Source organism: Danio rerio, chromosome 2 (genome assembly GCF_049306965.1).
Source record: "Danio rerio strain Tuebingen ecotype United States chromosome 2, GRCz12tu, whole genome shotgun sequence".
NCBI classification, from domain to species: domain Eukaryota; kingdom Metazoa; phylum Chordata; class Actinopteri; order Cypriniformes; family Danionidae; genus Danio; species Danio rerio.
In genome coordinates this window covers 63,094,396-63,114,261 of record NC_133177.1, presented here as the reverse complement: position 1 = coordinate 63,114,261, position 19,866 = coordinate 63,094,396, and the positions used below count along the sequence as shown (strand labels likewise).

The 19,866-nt window shown below is 42.7% G+C and overlaps 1 protein-coding gene across 3 annotated transcripts in view; it reads left to right on the top strand.

The window, feature by feature from the left end:
* Nucleotides 1-15,308, top strand: part of cbarpa (CACN subunit beta associated regulatory protein a) — a 31,024-nt gene extending 15,716 nt beyond the window's left edge. For 2 of the 3 annotated variants that reach the window (XM_073932279.1, XM_073932271.1), the window contains 4 exons: nucleotides 1,593-1,706; nucleotides 1,860-2,049; nucleotides 6,572-6,773; nucleotides 8,137-12,698. In XM_073932279.1, the coding sequence (XP_073788380.1) occupies nucleotides 1,593-1,706; nucleotides 1,860-2,049; nucleotides 6,572-6,773; nucleotides 8,137-9,649 (2,019 nt within the window). In that variant the 3' untranslated portion in view covers nucleotides 9,650-12,698. Of the gene's footprint in view, nucleotides 1-1,592; nucleotides 1,707-1,859; nucleotides 2,050-6,571; nucleotides 6,774-8,136 lie in introns of all 3 variants that reach the window. The other variant, XR_012395444.1, reaches the window with a different exon arrangement.
* Nucleotides 15,309-19,866: the final 4,558 nt, after the last annotated feature.

The window sequence follows — 19,866 nt, the reverse complement described above, 5'->3', positions numbered from 1 at the left end:
TCGAGGATCGATAGATCTGTCCTTAACAACACACGCAGCGATCTCAGATCAGTTCATCCAGACATTTTAATCTGATTCGCGAACTTGTTTGAAGAACCAAATAAGCGCGAGATCAGTTATCAAGATTAAAAGATCCAGGATCTGCCAGATCATTTAAGCGAGGTAAGAAGAACAGACCCCAGGAGGCAGGTCTGTGTGTGTGTGTGTGTGTGTGTGTGCCAGAGTCAACACTCAAGAGAAGACAACACCAGAGTTAACATGTAACCCAGCTGGTCCTACACAACCCAACCCGCTCCGAGCTGGTATCGAACCGGCAACCTTCCGCATGGGAGTCAGTTGCTCTAACAAGGAGGCTAAAGACCATGACCTCTAGTGTCTGTCGCTAGAGCAGCTTAGAGGTCAGAGGAGTGAGGTTTACCTGCACAGCACACACTAGTTGGCCTCCGTTACACCCACCCCCCTAAACCTCACTCCCATCCGGGTCACGGCACCAATGTAACCCGGCCGGTCCTAAACAACCCGCTCTGAGCTGGTATCGAACTGGCGACCTTCCGCATGGGAGTCAGTTGCTCTAACAAGGAGGCTAAAGACCATGACCTCTAGCGGCTGTCGCTAGAGCACCCTTAGAGGTCAGAGAAGTGAGTTTACCTGCACAGCACACACTAGCTGGCCTCCGTTACAAACACAGAGCGTTCACCACAAGATGTAAACCATTGGTGATCCTCAAACACAGGAAGGCCAGATTAGAGTTCTGTTAAAGCCTTCACAGTGCTGGAACAACATCCTCTAGACAGAGGAGATCAAGATCAACGTGTTCCAGAGTGATGGGAAGAGGAGAGTATGGAGAGGAGCTGCTCCTGATCCTCAGCAGTGCAGCATGGTGGTGGTCGTGTCATGGTGTGGGCATGTATGCCTGTCAATAAGTACTGCTTCTCTTGTGTTTATTGATGATGTGATGCTAAAAAGCAGCAGCAGGATGAGTTCTGAAGTGTCTCAGGCAATATTCTCCGCTCATATTCAGATGTTTTCATATATAAACATATTCAAATGCTCCAGAACGAATGCTTCAGAGCTGATGGAGAATGACCCGATGCATACTGCAAAAGCAAACGAGAAGTTTCTGAAGGAGAAGTGGAATGTTATGCACTGGCCAAGCCAATCACCTGACCTGAACCTGATTGAGCATGCATTTCAGACAAAACTAAAGGGGAAATGCCCCAAGAGCAAGCAGGAGCTGAAGACAGCACCAGCAGGACTGAACCCAGCGTCTGCTGATGTCTCTGCGCTCCAGACTTCAGGCTGTAATCCACTGCCGAGGATTTAAACCAAGTATTCAAAAGAGAACGTTTGATTTGATTATTATTCTGACTAATTACTTTTGGACCCTTAACAAGTGGGAGGCACAAATTCGCTCAGCATTCATATTCATCAGCGCTCACCTGATGTGGATGTAAACAGCCTCAAATTAAAGCGGACAGTCTGCAGTTACAGCACATCTCGTTCACTTCTTTTCAAATATATACGTGTGTATAATATGTGTGTGTGTGTGTGTGTGTGTGTGTGTGTGTGTGTGTGTGTGTGTGTGTGTGCAGGCATCTGACGCTGCTGTGCCGGACGCTGCAGGACAGTGGAGTGTTCAGATCTCCAGCTCTGCTCTTCCTGGAGACTCTCTGAACTCCAGCCTGAAACACACACGATCACAAACTGTGAGGAAACACACACACACACACACACACACACACACACACACACACACACACACACACACACACACACACACACACACACACACACACACACACACACTTTTCTAACTCTGTAGTGTTGTGCTGAGGCTGTGACCTCTGTGTGACCTCCAGATTGAGGTGATGAGCCACAGTCTGCTGACGGACAGAGATTCCACTTCCTGTCCAGCTGCTCAGGGCGGCATGTTCCACTTCCTGTCGAAACTGCGCCGCCATGCCAGCCTGGAGGGAGCCGCTCCGCTGTTCAGCGTCAAGAAGTGGAGACAGGAGACCATGCAGAGAGCGGCCAGCCTGGACACACGAGGTGCACACACACACACACACACACACACACACACACACACACACACACACACACACACACACACACACACACACACACACACACACACACACACTCTCTGTGAAACACAGTCAGCTCAAACACAGTTTCACTCCAGCTCTGACTGATCCTGGAGCAGAGGAATCAATAGCGGATCAATGCGGCTAGAGGAGCTCAGTTTAGTTTGGTCATGTGATCTCTGTGAGATTTCTCTGACGAAAGCAGCTCGCTGATAAATGAATCCCACAGTAATCAGATTAATCTTCAGCTGATGTGAAAGGTCAGTCAGCGCCGCGGCTCATTTCAGAATAGTATATTGCATTAAACGCTCATTACTGAGGAATGAGGGAGTCTTCACGGCTGTTTGGCGGCAAAACCTGCCCATGAGCTCCTGCAAAACAAGCTGCAGTCTCGGCTGCTGTTCAGAGCGGGCCACTGCATGTGTTAAATCTGATCTGACTGCTATCTAGACATTACATTCTATTGAACCCCTTAAATGCATCTCTGCAAACGGATGCCGTTCTGTTCTTCAAATCCTGCACCATTGATCAGTCACGTGACCCGTGACAAACAAGAAAAACAATGAGCCATAATGGCGGCTACACTGGGATCTCCATAGAGACGCATATTAATATCTGCTCATATTAACATCTGTTTCAAGCTAGCAAGACTTGGATCAACAGAACCTGCTGTGGGCGCTTGTGATCCCTATTTGACTGTTTTTCACTCAGGCTGCATTTGATTGGACACAGTTGCCTAGTGAGATTATAGCAATGTCATTTCCCCCTCATGTTCATCTAAGCATGCATTTTACACACTGTGCAGGACTCTTATTTTGAAAACCTGAGGCTTTAAGGAGGAGTAAGCAGTTTTGTGAAGCATTACAGCTCAATGCAAAATGTGGGTTTATTGGATTATACATTTATTCAGTGTTACCCTATAAAGTTTCAGTTTGGGCCCGTGCTGATTATCAGGAGAAAGACAGTGACTACGTTCACATGGACACGATAATTAATGCGATTAAGACAATACTCTGGTTGAGAGTTGACCATGTAAACAACAGCTATTTATTATTAATTCAATCAGATTAAGGTCATAATCGAAGTAAAGAGGAATGGATTTAAGCCGTGTGGAGTGTGCTGATTCTAGACGTATTATTGAAGTGCAGCACAGACATTTAAACACCTTAATCGAGTTATTACCATCACGAAGGGCTTCTGGCAGCGTTTTGCAGCACGGCGTGGCTATTTTACACTCTATTCACCTATCTAGTCAGTGCAGACACCGGCATCGTGAAATGCGGAGGCTTTTTTCTTCCATTCAGCATGCGGCATGAACTTCCGTTAAAACTACACTCTTCCAGCAGTTCATAGATGCATCCAATGAAGTCGACAAATTAAAAATGAAATTACATGAAACTGCAGAGGAAATGCGGATAGTGCGGTGACGCAATGACGTTAGTTGAATTATGTGCTATAACGTTAAACGCGATCATGAAAGTAACACTGAGAAAGCAACTCATGTAAACACTTTAATCTCATTAATCTCTTAATTAGATTAAAGCAAATCATTCTTTTACTGATGTCCCTGTAAACATAGTCATTGACTGTGCTTACATGGACATCAGTAATCAAATTATTTACCAAATAATTAATTTGTGGACTTTAACTGCAGTACAGCACACTGTAAAAAAAAAAATCCATAACTTTACGGTTTATTTCCGGCAGCTGGGGTGCAGAGAGAAAAAAAAAAGTAAAATGACGACCATTAAATGACAGAAATTTACTGGAAAATAATGGATATTAAATTATAGAAATTTACTATAAAATAATGGTTATTACATTATAGAAATTTACCGAAAAATAACTAATGTTAAATTACAGAAATTTACCATAAAATAACGGATATTAATTTACAGAAATTTCCCGTAAAATAACGAATATTAAATTACAGAAATAGACCATAAAATAACGGATATTAAATTACAGAAATTGACCATAAAATAACGGATATTAAATTACAGAAATTTCACGTAAAATAACGAATATTAAATTACAGAAATTTCCCGTAAAATAACGGATATTAAATTGCAGAAATTTCCCGTAAAATAACGAATATTAAATTACAGAAATTTACCATAAAATAACGGATATTAATTTACAGAAATTTCCCGTAAAATAACGAATATTAAATTACAGAAATTGACCATAAAATAACGGATATTAAATTGCAGAAATTTCCCGTAAAATAACGAATATTAAATTACAGAAATTTCCCGTAAAATAACGAATATTAAATTACAGAAATTTCCCGTAAAATAACGAATATTAAATTACAGAAATTTCCCGTAAAATAACGGATATTAAATTACAGAAATTTACCATAAAATAACGGATATTATATTACAGAAATTTACCATTAAATAATAAATGTTAAATTACAGAAATTTACTGTAAATAATGGATATTAAATGACAGAAATTTACCAGAAATTTTAATTTAAGGAAATTTCTGGAATTTAATATCCATTATTTTACTTTTTTTTCGGCACCCTGCCATAAATAAACCGTAAAATTTTGGATTTTTTTACAGTGTAGTTTTACTTTCATTCAGGAATATTTCCTGCATGCCCCCTGTGACAAACCAGATATTGGATGCAGGAACTGCTGGAAGAGTGTAGTGGTGATGGAGTGTTTGATACCGCACAGCGAATGGGAGAATAAACCCTCTGCATTTCTTGCTAACTCAGATATAGTCTGTAGGTAGCGTCAGAAAGTTGTGTGTGTATCGACTATCCTGTCACAAAAAGTGATGTAAATCCTCCAGGGCGGTAATAGTTTGATTCACATGTTTACACTGGGAGAGCAGCATTTACAGCAGATCTTCCAGAATACTGTAGTGATGATAACCTGCTGTGCACTGAGTAACTCAATCTCTCTGACTAATGTCTGTCTTTAAACACTGAAAGAGTTCTGCTGACCATACCAACTACACTGTAAAAAAACAAATTACAGAAAAAAATCACTACATTTTTTACAATAATTTTTTGTCATTTCACATTATATTCAAAACTTAGTAAAATGACAAATAATCTCTCTAAATTAACAGTTTGACTTTCATTTTAGGTACTTTATTATTAAAGACAAATTACTGACATGTGTGTTTTTTACACAGGGAAATTACAGTATTATTTTACAGTATTTTTTCTGTTATTTTAAATTATATTCAAAAGTTCGTAAAAATTACAAACAATATCAGTAAATTAACGGCTTGACTGTTATTTCATGTACTATATAAGTAATGACAAATTACAGCAATTTGTCTGTTTTATACTATAAAATAGCTGTGTTATTTACACAATGTTTTTTCCTGTTTTTTTAAAAGTACATTTAATAGTACGTAAAATTAAAGTAATGAATTGTAATTAAGTGCGCTGTAAAAAAAAAAAAAAAAAGGTCAAATGACTGGCAGCTACGGCTGCCAAACAAAAAACATAAAATTACGGTAAAATTTCTTTGTTGAAATAAAGCGCAAAAAATAATAAATCTACAGATGTTTTCTTTAAAATGTTTACAGAAAAACATTATTAACGTTATTTTACAGACTTTTCCTAGATTATTACGATCAAATCTGTACAATAAAGTTACACACTAAGATCGCTCACATGCGCCTGTTCCAGATTCCGCTGGTTACACACACACACACACACACACACACACACACACACACACACACACACACACACACACACACACACACACAGTCGGAGGATGGTTATGAACTGATTACATGACTTTAAAAGCGGCACAGAGGCATGCTCCAATTGCTTAGACTTGTTATACGGTTACTGTGAACATGAGGTGCGTTTCTCTTCTTTTGTTTTGCTTTGTTTGTTAATTGTTAGGGGGGGGGGGGGGGTTGTTGTTGTTGTTGTGCGCATACTGAAGAGCAGTGTTGTCGCACGCGTGTTCTGATCATCTGTGTTCTCGCGTGCGTACTGTAAAGCGGGGGTGGGGTGGGGTGGGGGGGGTTGAGCACGCGTACTCAAGAGCGATGTTGTCACGCGCCTACTCAAAGGCGGGATGGAGGGTGTGCGCGTCGCGACTCTTGATCATTTTGGAAGGGCACTTTCTATCCAAGACTAAAAAGGGCATGTGCACTGCACAGGTATGTGTGCACGTGCCTGCTAATAGTGTTTATAGCAGCGCGGGACACAGATATGACTGTCAACAGCTCCACACATGTGTTCTGGTGTTTCATGACCCTTTAACCGTATCTTAGTTTGACGTGTATATTGTGAAATTAGCTGCATATGTTTGTAACAAGATAACAGGCACATGCTGAATATGAGTGCCTAATGCACTGTGTCATATCTCGCAGCTCTCACCGTCATCTCTCTTGCGCTTTATAAAACATCTCTATAGAATATCTGTGTATCAGAGCAGAGCTCATTATTTACACTACACATTTATATATTTATTTTTCTTATTCTTGTGTCCTCCTAGGTTCTCCTCGGAGGCGAGTGTTTCAGAGGCAGCGGGCAGCCAGCGAGACTCTGGATCAGGGAGCAGAAGAAACCTTGCAGAATGATGGAGTTGATCATTTCCTGATGAGGAAACCCTGCGTTCAGCCGCAGACGGAGCCGCCAAGACGCCTCTCAGCTGGATCTTTAGACACCACTGCCGGAGCTCCGTCTGCCCTCAGCAGGTACATACACACACACACACACAGACAAACACACACACACACAGACAAACACACACACACACACACACACACCCCGCTGGGGAAGTTGTGTCCTATAGGCGGATTTATACTTCTGTGTCGAGTGATTGCCGTAAGTCACGGAGTGTACCTTGCCTTGCGTTTAGCTGTGCTGTTATACTCCTGCATTCTGGTTGTGTTTCTCTGTAGTAACACTTCAGAAACACAAGCTGACAGTGGGGTTTCTTGGTTCCACTGTGCCGAGTTTCTCCGTGGGTGTTTCGATCACACCAGAAAAAACCTGTAAAGCTATCTTAATGTACAACATTATCATATAAGCTAAACACAACACAAAAGTCTCCCCTAGAGCTTCTTAACGGGACTCCACAGTTGTTAAAGACTTATTTCAATCGGGCTCGCTCTGACTCTATGTTTCTGGGCCCCGCCCAGTTTTGTCATCTATACCAAGCCAACCAATAACAGAGGTTGCACAATGCATCGTCACGATGTGCAGTTAGATCATTTGAGAGGTGCACATCGAAGGGTCTGTGACTGCACAAAGGTTGTGCCTGATCGTCCACGTGCACTCGCTGCAGGAGTATAAACCAGCCTTTATGGTTAGGGAGGTGGACTTGTAATCAAAAGGTTGCAGGTTTGATTCCCGGTGCAAGCAGGAGTTGAAGATCCATCTTCAATTACCAGCTGCTCTGAGCAAGGCAATGAACCCCTAATTACTGTGTGCTCTCACTCCTCACTCAATATGCATGTGTGCACTTGGACGTGTTAAAAGCAGAGAAACAATTTCAAGGATGGGTAAATGCCTACATGACAAAACTCACTTCCCTTCATCTCCTACCTGAGAAACAGGTGAAAGCTCTCCTCTAGTGTCTCACAGAGGCTTACACTGATCTCCCAAACACACTTACCTGAACGTTTCTTGCAGTCCTGAAGACCTTGTTTAGCTAGTTGTGGTTAATTTCCACTGAACAGTACAGTGTCGTATTGGAAGCCCAAGCCTGATCAAGGTGACTTGTATTGAATTCATCTGTACTGTACCGCTCAGTTGAAATCTTTGGGGTTTAGAAAAGAAGGACTGGACACTTCTGCTCTAATTCTTGGCATCTCCAATGCACATCAAACTTCAGCACTTAAATCTCAGCTCCTTGTTTAAGTCTTGTCTGACATTTCGATATGAGAATTTAGAATCATTTATAGATGAACCATGATGCATCTACTAGAACATTTTCATTTAAATCGCTATATCCATAACATTAAGAATGATGTTTACCTCTCTTTCTGGAGTTTGTTGTTGAAAGAAATCCTTCTTTTGGCTCAGACTCTTATTCCTGTATGTTCACTCCTACAGATTAGAGGTGGAAGCTGTAATGGAGCACACAAACAACACGGACACAAGGGCAAAAGACACACCTCCAGTGTTTTCTTCACTTCACAGACCTCTGGATATGGAGGACGGAGAGGCGGACGGAATGGAGATGGAGGCTGGAGCATCAGGAGGCGGTGGGGAGGAGTTTGTACCCATGGGTCAGTTGGAGAGCCTGGATCAGCCCAGTCTGTACCGTGATATCTGGAGTCTGCGCGCGTCTCTGGAGCAGTATGCTTCCTCAGACTTGAGCAGCAATGACAGAGACTCTACACGCAGCGATGCCGACAGCGTCTGCTCCGCAGGAGCCTCCAGAACAGGCATTCCCAGCTACCAGTCGCAGGACATCGATGATGATTTGGATGGGGAGCTGCCGTATGATGATATGATAAGGGATGTTGGACAGAGAAGAAACGGACGAGAGAGTCTGGACTCTGAAAGAGGCAGCGATGGAGAAACAAACAACCGCAAGCTCCTGCAGATGGACAGTGGCTACGCCTCGATTGAAGCTCCATGCAAAGCTCCAGAGGAACTCAGACTATTCGGAAGCGGCTCTGGAAAGACAGCGTCTGAGCGACGCCGCTTCTTCACCAATTCTGGCCGTAAAGGAACAGTTTGTGAGAGTTTTGAAGCGAGGCTTTTTAAAGAGGAGCTGGAGGATGAGGCAAGTTTGGAGCCAGAGCTTCCAAAGAGCCAAGAGACACAACCGACGACCAAACCTAGGCTACGATTCCGCCGCCGAGACTACAGCATCGATGAGAAGACGGAGGCGCTGTTTAATGAATTTCTAAGACATGATCCCCAGTTTGACCAACAGGGTTCACCCTCATTGCGACACCGGCACCGGTCCCGAATTCATCTCCGAAAGCAGTGGCAGCGCAGCAAACAGTACAGCGACCCAGGAGCCGCTCGATACTCACCGTCCCTAGAGCGCCAGCGCTGCTATCCGCTACGCAGAGGCGACAGTGCCAACTACCCACTGGATACACGATACCACAGTACCTTACCTCGCATCGCTAGTGCAGCAGATGAGGAGGCCAGCGAGGGAGCAACAGGTACAGAAACACCTGAGAATGAAAAAGACAGTCTGGAATCTGGGAATGATGGTCCTCCGCTAGAAGAGCCAAGTTCTGGTCCAGACCTGGAGGAAAACGCAAACAACAGCAGCAACAACTTACACCGACATTTCTTTTCATCGAAATCACAGGACAACACTGCCAGGGATTGTGGGACACCGAAGGACTCTGGAACAACTGTGCATCCCACAGATCCACATACACAGATAATAAGTGTGATTAGTTCACATGTAGATACACTCATACCGGATTCTGCAAACCCGGATCAGGACTATATTCATCACACACTTGCCGACATCAGTCCATCAGACAAACTGCTGTCCACACTGGACGATCAGCTCTACTCTGAGCTGAGGACTCAAAGAGCGAGGGAAGAGTGTGTCGTGACTGTAAGCCGCACTTCACCAGATCTGGAAGACTAAAATCCTGAATGATAAGTACAGGGATAAAGGCTGTGGCTTTATCTCTCCGAGAACAGTGAAGTCCTCACTACAGCTTCAACTGAGTTCTAGAACAGTGGTTCCCTATTCCAGTCTCTGATCTGCAAATCTTGTATGTCTTCCTGATTCAGATCGTCAGCTCATTAACAAAGAAATCCATGAACTGATCCTTGTGTGTCAAGTAAGAGAGACATACAAAATGTGCAGGGCGGGGGGTCCAGAGGACCGGAATTGGGAACTACTGTTCAAGAGGACCTGCAGCGTTTGCCTTCATTCCTAATCAGACCCTCCTGTCTGGAGCTTTCCAGTGATCTTAGGGTGCTTTCACACCTACACTTTTGTTTCGGAATGTGTCTCGTTTGCCCAGTTAGCGCGGTTCGTTTGGCATATATGAACAGGGCAATCGCGCTCTGTTCCGCGCCAAAGTAATCGCTCCGAGACCGTCTGAGTGAGGTGGTCTCGGCTCGATTGAAACGAACCCTGGAGCGGTTCGATTGCAGTGAGAAAGCGATACGATCCGAGCGCGGTTATATCACAGTGTTTATGGATATGTAATAGGCTTACGGCTATATGAAGAGAGAATTATGAGTAGGGCGGGAAGTTTCGCGAGTCTCCGGATGCCCGCAAACGAGTGATGATCTCCCGGTATTCTCGCGTCTCCCTCCCGGTCCTCAAATAGGCATCGTCGCGCACCCTTCTCACCCCTCCCCACCACATCTCTCCTCAGACACGTCGCGCGCGCACCCTGTCAATCACCACCAAACCACCACCTCTCCTGACAGCTGAGCGGGACGCTGCAAAATAAACCCTGACACTCTGACCAATGTGAGGAGAGTTCACTCGCACGTGACTTGTTTTAGCTCTTTTGGTCCGATTAGAAACTTTGCCGTGTGAAAGCGAACCGCTCCAAGAGCAAAAATGTAACAATTATAATCTCTGTTTCAGAACAACTGAATCGATTCACAGGTGTGAAAGCACCCTCAAAGAACTGCTTGTCAGTGTTTGATTAAGGTCTTAGCAAAACTCAGCAGGACAGTGGTTTTTCCAGGACTAAAGTTGCCCATCCCTGAGCTACAACAATAATGGCACAGTAGTATGACACGGTTATAATCATTTTCCAGAATGACTCTTTTAAAGCAGGTGATTAGTCAAAAACAACAATAACTGATTATTAAAATCTATCTGACTGTAAAGAACTCATATATTTAAAGCAGAGGTGCACACACTCGGTCCTGAAGGGTCAGTGTCCTACAGAGTTTAGCTGTAACCCCAATCAGACACACCAGAACTAGTTAGGTAAACTATAATCTTCCTGGCCTGAAGTGAGTTGGAGCTAAACTCTGCAGGACATCGGTTTTCCAGGACAGGGTTTGGGCACCCCTGATTTAAAGAGAGGAAACTGCAACTGTGACCGGTCCTCGCTTTACTCTGCGTTGTGTTGTGATCAGGCGAAAGGAACCAGTCATATGGGAATTAACAGGCTTTTATTCTGCATGAATAAAACAAACAAATGGCAAAGCTGAGTATGTGCCTTCCTTAGGAGCTCACCAACCTCTCCTCAATCACGTTTGCCGCGAACTGACATAAATCAGGTTAAAGTGTGTTTACATACACCCAAAAAAAAAAAAGAGAGAAACATTATACATAAATTCAAAAACATAACAGAAGCATAAACACATATGTAAACACACTTCAACCTGATTTATGTCAGTTCACTGCAAACGTGATTGAGGAGAGGTTGGTGAGCTCCTAAGGAAGGCACATACTCAGCTTTGCCATTTGTTTGTTTTATTCATGCAGAATAAAAGCCTGTTAATTCCCATATGACTGGTTCCTTTCGCCTGATCACAACACAACGCAGAGTAAAGCGAGGACCGGTCACATTGGTGCCGTGACCCGGAAAATGACACTTAAAGGGGCCACGCACAATTTTCCAAAATACACCAATACATTGAAAAATCACACAACTATGATTTCATTAACTCTGAAATATAAGATAATTAAAGAACAACTTTGACAATACACAATTAAATAAAAATATTTGATGAATAACAAGAAGAATTTTGGGTGAAATTAATATATATAATATAACACCTGTTACACAACTTATAATTAGCAAAACCATATTGTCCTATAGCATGGACGCTAATACAGGCTCGTTTCAACTTGGTATATAACATGTTTTCAGTGATCTGATCACAAGTGTTCGGCCAAAAATCAATTGCGTGTCTATCTGGTGTTCAGTTCATGTGTTCAGTAAGAGTGTACTGTTGGTTGAAGCGATGTTACCTGGTGTACAGGTGCACAGGATAACAAATCAATAACAATGGAAAATTAGATATCCACAGTGATCTGTGTACTCTCTCAACATGTCCCCTTAAACCTTTAACAGATGAAGAACTTTGCTGAAATACAATAAAATGTTTCAGTTTATTGCTGTCATAAAAGTTTGGGAAAGGTCAGAGAGTCGAGACTTGAACTCAGAATGCACATAGTTGTGTTAATATTGGTGCCGACAATCTTTTAAAGTGTAGCCCAGCGGGTTTGTTTTAATGCTTCCAAATATGAACATTGATTTGCAAAAGTCACTTAGTTCTCTTGTTCCTCAGTGTATTTCTATTTTTGAACACATTCGACCACATGAGCGATTATTACACTGTGGAAGAAACCCATCCAGTGTGTACGCTGATATTTACTGGCATCCACTTGTGATTGGACTAATGAAAACACATTTTAATAAGAGTAAATGTGGCCATTGTTATTGTACAGAATAGTGGTTGCGCCCCCTATGGGTCATCATTCACACTGCAGATGAATCTTATTCAGGTTTATTCAGAATAAATGAAGTGCTTTTTCAAAGACATTGAGAAATATGACAGACACAGTGAAAATAAGTGTGACGCCTGCTGGGAAGACTAGCAATAAATACAAAGGGCAATGAGTGTGAATCTGGATGTAAAGCAAATATTGCCCAGTTTCAACACAGTCTTGGTGCGGTGAATAAAGGGCGAATTACACTTCGTCAAGTAAATATTTGTGTGTAATCCATTCTGAAGCATTAGAAAATGCTCATCTAACTTCATCGTATCTTATAAGGGACTAAACACACACTGATCTACCATAAAAACAAATGTTCACTGTGAAACAAACCTGTTGAGTCCAGTTTCAGCCAAATACAGTTGAAGTCAAAACTTATTTTTTTTTCAAGACAGTATTCTGAATTTAAAAACTGCTATTTAAAGGATTAACTAGGTTAATAATATTGACTTAACTCAGCACGGTGGCTCAGGGGTGTTGCACTGTGCCCTCACAGCAAGAAGGTCGCTGGTTCGACTCCTCAAACTCCAAACACATGCGCTATAGGGGAAATAATGAACTAAACTGGCCTTCAAGAGTTCGCCCTCAGCTGATGATTGATTATAAAGCGTGTTTGGCATGCTGTCCCGGGAGAGAGCCCTGAGCTCATGAGATCCTCGAGCCTGAGGCTCCCTCCCGTTTGCAGGGTGAGAGGGGAGTTTGAGCTCAGGTAGATGTGGAGAACTCCCCTGCTGTAGTAGCTGATGAACAGATAGTGATCGCTCTTAACAGATAACTACTGACTAGCATGTCTATGTGCTGATGTGGATTAGTCAATTAACTTAAGCTGCATGTTTCTGGATGGTGAGAGGAAACCGGGGAACCCGGGGGAAACGCACGTGAGCACGGGGAGAACGTGTAAACTCCGTACAAAAACGTCAACTGGCTTGGTAAGGACTAGAACCAGTGACGTTCTTGCTGTGAGGCAACAGTGCTAACCACTGGGCCACCGTGCCGCCCATCTAGGAAAGGAGGAGGAGTAGGGGAGGAAGGGGGGATTCTTCAAAACCAAGATGGCTGTGATATGGAGCTGAGGGTGTTTACAGTGGCTTAAGACTCGTCTGATTGGTGAATCGTGAATTGGCGAATGCAGGACCGGCTGTGGTCAATCATAAGCACGTGATCCTCTCGACATTAGTGTGTAAATAACCTTCACTGCAAGAGTTCGCCCTCAGCTGATGATTGATTATAAAGCGTTTGGCATGCTGTCCCGGGAGAGAGCCCTGAGCTCATTAGATCCTCGAGTTTGGGGCTTCCTCCCATTTGCAAGGCGAGAGGGGAGTTTGAGCTCAGGTAGATTTTGAGAACTCCCCAAAATGCCTTAAATGGCTCAGGGACAGCAGCTGCGTATTGAAGAACACCCCAAAAGGCAATAAGATCAGAGCAATAACCAAACGAAGATGGCTGTGTTTTGGAGCTGAGGGTGTTTATAGTGGCTTAGGACTCGTCTGATTGGTGAATCATGAATTGGATAATGCAGGACCGGCTGTGATCAATCATAAGCACGTGATCCTCTCGACATTAGTTTATAAATAAACTTCACGTAGTGTATGAGTGTGAGTGTGTATGGGTGTTTAGGTGTCTAGATTGCAACCTGAAGCTTCAAATATGTGCTGAAATAGTTGGCGGTTCATTCTGCAGTGGTGACTCCTGAAATAGACACTAAGCCAAAGGAAAATGAACGAGTGAATGAATAAAAATTGACCTTGTTTATTTTAAAAATGTGAAAACTTTTAGTGAAGTCAAAATAAAATACAACTTTCTCCAGAAGAATAAAATATTACAGGAAATACTGTGGAAAATTCCTTGCACTTAGCAAATACTGAAAAAAAGGAAGAAGTGAAAAAGTTTTTGACTTCAACAGTACACCTAGAACGATCTGTGCTAAAGCCATCAGAATATCTGCAAATGTGGGTAGATTTACCTCAGGCAGAATTGACTGCATTAGTACACATCACACCAGACGTCATAATAACTTCAACATCCCACAATGCACTGCTCATCATCTCATCATAATCACACAGGAGCGGCGGCTTTAACCCTTTGTGTACTGTTTAAATTGACTCCCCTTTGGCGTGTTGTTGGTGATGTGCTTCCATTTTAACCACATTTCTTGATTGTAAAGCCATGGCAGCAGATCATCCTGCATTCTGTATAGTTGTTGGTTTTCCCTGTTGGGAAGACAGGCAATCTATCACTTTAGTAGGAGAAATGAGCTGGGAAAACCAGCAATAATCCAGAATGCATGATTATATGCTGTATTTTATTTGCATTTAATAAATGTGCTTATAATGGAAGTCAATGAAGCAAAAACAGCACCAACATCAGAAACAGGCGAGTCCATCTGAGTGTGGTTCTGAGATTTTGAACGTAAGTCAGCGAAATCATTCCACTTGCTGAAATACAGAAAGATGAGGCCAAAGTAGGACTCCGAATCAGCACACAAGAGTTAAATCTGCAGCTGAATGATTCCAGAACATCACAAGTCCTGATTATACCGTGTCTGATGGTGAGAATATCTGGGTTTAACATCATGCACACGTGTATGAGCACAACTGCTGTTCTGTCATTGATCTGCATTGGAGAACAAACGCTGGGCTGCTGTAAATACATCATGTGCAATGCTCATCCTGAAATGATCAGTCCTCTGCAATAAAAAGTCGTTTTGTTGTTTTTCTGCAAAAAAAATTAATAAATAATTATTATTTAAACAGTGAAGATCAAATGTTTTGAATTGTGTTATGAAATTATGAGATGCTGAGATTAAATGAAGAGTTTTAAACAAGACTGGCTCAATCTGTTGAAACGGTATCAATGGGAAATACTGTCATTTATAATAACTGCTTGTTATTTTGTGTCATTTAATAATGAATACAGCTGTCATTTGTGTGACTGGATTAGCTTTTTAAATGTGTATGTACATTTAGTTTATTTAATTGTAGTTGCACTCTTTTAAAAGTGATCCGTTACCCTCCTTTCAGATGAAAATGAGACGTCCAGCTTAAATGATTGCCAATCTTCAACACAGATTTCTTTATTTACACAGGGACATGTACAACATGGCATGCCAGAGTTAGCTATGAAGCTGATGTACATCTGTAGTCCTGTGCAGGAAATTGTAACGTTTAAGAGTAGAGAAATAATACAAGATACACCTACAGTACATCACATCATTGTCAATCTGCTTGTTAAGTCGTGACATATCGGTGACGTATGTGATACTGTTTCCGCGTCCGCGCTGGCACTCATTTGCATAGAGAAATTATTCGTTTATGATCAATATTTAGTCATTTCATGAATTAAAGTGAATTTTTTATCAAGTCATCGTGTACACACCATCTCTGGGCTTGCTGCATCACAAACACCAACATTTTTACAATTTATAAAAAACGAATCGCTTTCTGGCCATCAGATATCAGGCATGGACATACAGATTGCGATCGTGATTTTGGAAAGCATCGCAGCGCTTTCTAAACATTGATTATCAGCGTTTGATGAGTCTCCCTATACATTTGATAGAGCGCTTGCTCCTGGAACACTTAACAAGCCGATTAAATGAAATCAAATCAGTGGTTGCCTATTTGATTTTGGTTGAGCCAAAGGTTAAGAAGAGTTTTAACATGATTAACAGTGCTGCTCTCTCTGATATGCACTGCATTCTCTCCATCATATCTCTGCTGCTCTGACTGAAAATGTCTGCACCAGACTCTGTTGGAACGTCCACCAGCAGTTCTCTTAAAGGGTCACGAAACACCAGAACACATGTGCAGAGCTGTTGACAGTCATATCTGTGTCCTGCACTGCTATAAACACTATTAGGACACATATATCTCACTAAAGACTGAACATCGGCTGTTTTGCATTATTTCCAGCACGTCTGTTCTTCAGGTTTGAAATGAATTCTTGAAGCTGCGTCAGGGAGATTAGATCCTTGTGTGTATTCCAGCATGTAGAGTGCATGTCTGTACCGGCAAGTGCATTGGGACGTCTCTGAGTGTGCAGCCTTAATTCATGAGTAAGACTTGGTTCACACCAATCAGTGCGCTCTATTGTGTTAATGCATTAATATGCATGTGTAACCCCGCCGGTCCTACACCACCCAACCCACTCCGAGCTGGTATCGAACCGGCGACCTTCCGCATGGGAGTCAGTTGCTCTAACAAGGAGGCTAAAGACCATGACCTCTAGCGGCTGTCACTAGAGCTCCTTTGGAAGTCAGGAGTGAGTTTACCTGCACAGCACACACTAGCTGGCCTCCGCTACACATGATCACTTTGAAGACTGTGTTTACCTGTTACAGTGTTCAGACAGCAGAGAAACGCCATGCTGTGTTGCCAAAACAAGTGTAAGAAGAATAGTTCAGACACACGGGTGGTCAGTGTTGTGTTTATAAATGTGCTGTAATGAAGGTTTAGTCTTCATTTCTCGCTATGAGAGCGCAGCTGGACTCACGTGTGGATTACAGCGCTCTGCTAACACACCACAGAAACACGTCTGTAAGGAACATGTTTCCCCGAGAGCTTTCCGCATCTGGAAATGGTGAGATCCATATTTGCCGCTCGTCTCCTTTAATAAAGACGCGGCTTCAGTTGGTGCTGATTGTCTCTACAGCTGTGCTCAGTGTGTGATCGGGGCTCTTTGTTTATTCAGAGGTAAAGTGAGTTGGTATGGTGAGCAGAACTCTTTCAGTGTTTAAAGACGGACATTAGTCAGACAGATTGAGTTACTCAGTGTACAGCAGGTTAACATCACTCTAATATTACTGTACGTTCACACTGAAGGTGAAGAGAGTGTCAGAGGTCGCTCTGGCTGCCCTGGTGACAACGCGGTCCGTCTTTAGCTCCGGCGGTGAGAGCGTCACAACTCGTTACACTGATCTGGTATTTAAAGGGGCCGATGCAGCATCATATCAGCGACATTCCCATATAAAACTTACTTTCTAGCGTGAAAATGTTGCACACTTATTAGCCCCTTTCACACATACAGACTTTTCCTGAAAGTTACCGGCAATTTTCCGGAAAGGTCTGTATATGTGAACAGGCCCTTTGTGAAAACACTAGTAAATTCGTTCTGGCTATTTTCAGCAAATAGAACTTGACACATGAGCAGTAATTTGCTGGAATGCTCTGCTGTGTGAACGCAGATAGAAGATTGCCGGAAAGAGCGCGTGCACGTCTAGAATGTGCTGACGTGAGACGTCTGCTTTAGCCAATCAGAACAGTCAGACGCATTCACGTCCACACGGTTTATGAGAATAAAAGCCTTTGAATATTTCTCCAGACACATTCAGCTGCTAGATGTTAGTCAGATAACGTTTATATGTTCATCTTAATGCCAACCGTGTACATGATTCTCGATAAGATGCTGTTTGTTTATCTTCAAGCTTTGCGTGTGCCCGTGAAACAGCCCGTGAGCGCCAGCACAAACACATATCATGAACATCTCGACATGTGAAAGTGTTTCTCTGTGTGTTTTCATCAAAGTTGTTCACAACACTGATCATCCACAGAGTTTGTGATGTAGTCAAATGTTTACAAACACAAGCGCAGCCGTTTACAGCTCATTTCTGCTTAATGATGGCAGAATTGCCGCTATTTTGGAATAGATGTGTGAACGCTCTTTTCCAGAAAAATTCCGTCACGTCCTCGCCTGTGTGAACAGCACTTTTTTGAATTCACTAGTAAAGTCTTTCCTGAAATTTTCCATGTATTTACCGGTATCACTGTGTGAAAGGGGCTATTATTAAATTCATTTAATTACGAGTTGTGACTTTGCTCCACTTGTCCAATACGTGTCTGAAATATTCTGAAGCAGCAGTACGGTTTTGTATTGTTGCATGACATTCCCACTTCTCTTAAAGAAAAATAAAATATATAACATTAATGCACATCAGTAACTCGCCAGTAACTCATTTAATGCACGTTCCTGTAAGAAAACACTGCAAATAATTGCAAATCCGGCAACCGCATTATTCAAACTCTTGGGAACAGCTGTGGTCGGAACCAAAGTTTTCAGTGACTGTGTTCTCTGGACTCCTCCCAAGCTGTGGACTTCTTCATTCTGATTGGTTGCCGCAGAACTGCATCATAGCTCATCACCATAAAGTCTACTTGATTTCAACTCTCCTCGATGCCCAGACTGGCGAAGACGCGCTGCTCCTCCCCAAGGCTCTCATTTAAAATGAATGACTTCCTGCTAGTTTGATGCTCTCGCTGCTTTCGGTGTGAACGTACAGATATAGACTGAGGGATCCGCTGTAAATGCTGCTCTCCCAGTGTGAACACCGCACTCAAACGATTACCATCCAGGAGGATTTTCTCCGCATCTTGTGACAGGATAGTCAATACACACACAGCTTTCTGACGCTACCTGCTGAGGTCATCTGAGTTACAGAGAAATGTGGAGGGGTTTTGTTTTCTCCCATTCGCCGTGCGGTATCAAACACTCCATTAACTACACTCTTCCAGCAGTTCCTGCATCCAATAATAGGGTATATGCAGAGCTAGTGCTGTTCCCATACTGATAAACCTCCGGTGAGCTGTTATTGTGTGTTTTTCTATTTTATACGGTTCCCTTTCCAGCAGTGATGTTGTAATGTCATTAAAATATGATCAGTTAAACAGACTTTAGCATTCATTCAGTTGCTCAAGTGTAAAACAAGACAAAATGCCGTTTACTCGCACGCGCTCGCCAGGATCGACACGCAAGTGCAGAAGCTCCATTGAATATACTTGGGTAAAATAAATGCTCATATTATAAAGACATGGCGGGGGGAGTGTAATGTAATGCGGTGCTTCTTGTACAGTCTGACACCCACTTTATATCAGATATCCCTCAGCCAGTGGAGATCGCTTATTTTTAAAGAAAACAGAACTTAAACATGCCGATTTTGTGTTGACATACAGTTCATCGCAAGCGCTTAACCCAGATTACAGACAAATTAAAAGTCCTATTAGCATACTTCGGCATCTACCCCATATCTGGTTTGTCACGGAGGGCATGCAGGTAATGTTCCTGAATGAAAGTGAAAGTGCCAAACTGCAGTTAAAGTCCTCAAATTAATCATTTGGCAAATAATTCAATGACTGATATCCATGTTTTGCCTCTGTGATAATCAGCACGCGCTCAAACTGAAACTCCTTCATATGCAAACCCTTCCCTCTTCCCCTCCCCTGACACTCCCACCTAAACAGAGCTGGACACACCCACCATCCTGACTTTAATCAAACTAGAGGTGTGAAAACACCCGTCAGACACAGGGGGTTTGGTGGCCCTTTTAAGCCTGGTTTATACTTCTGCGTCAAGTGATCGGTGTGACCCATGGCGTAGGCAACGCGTGTAGC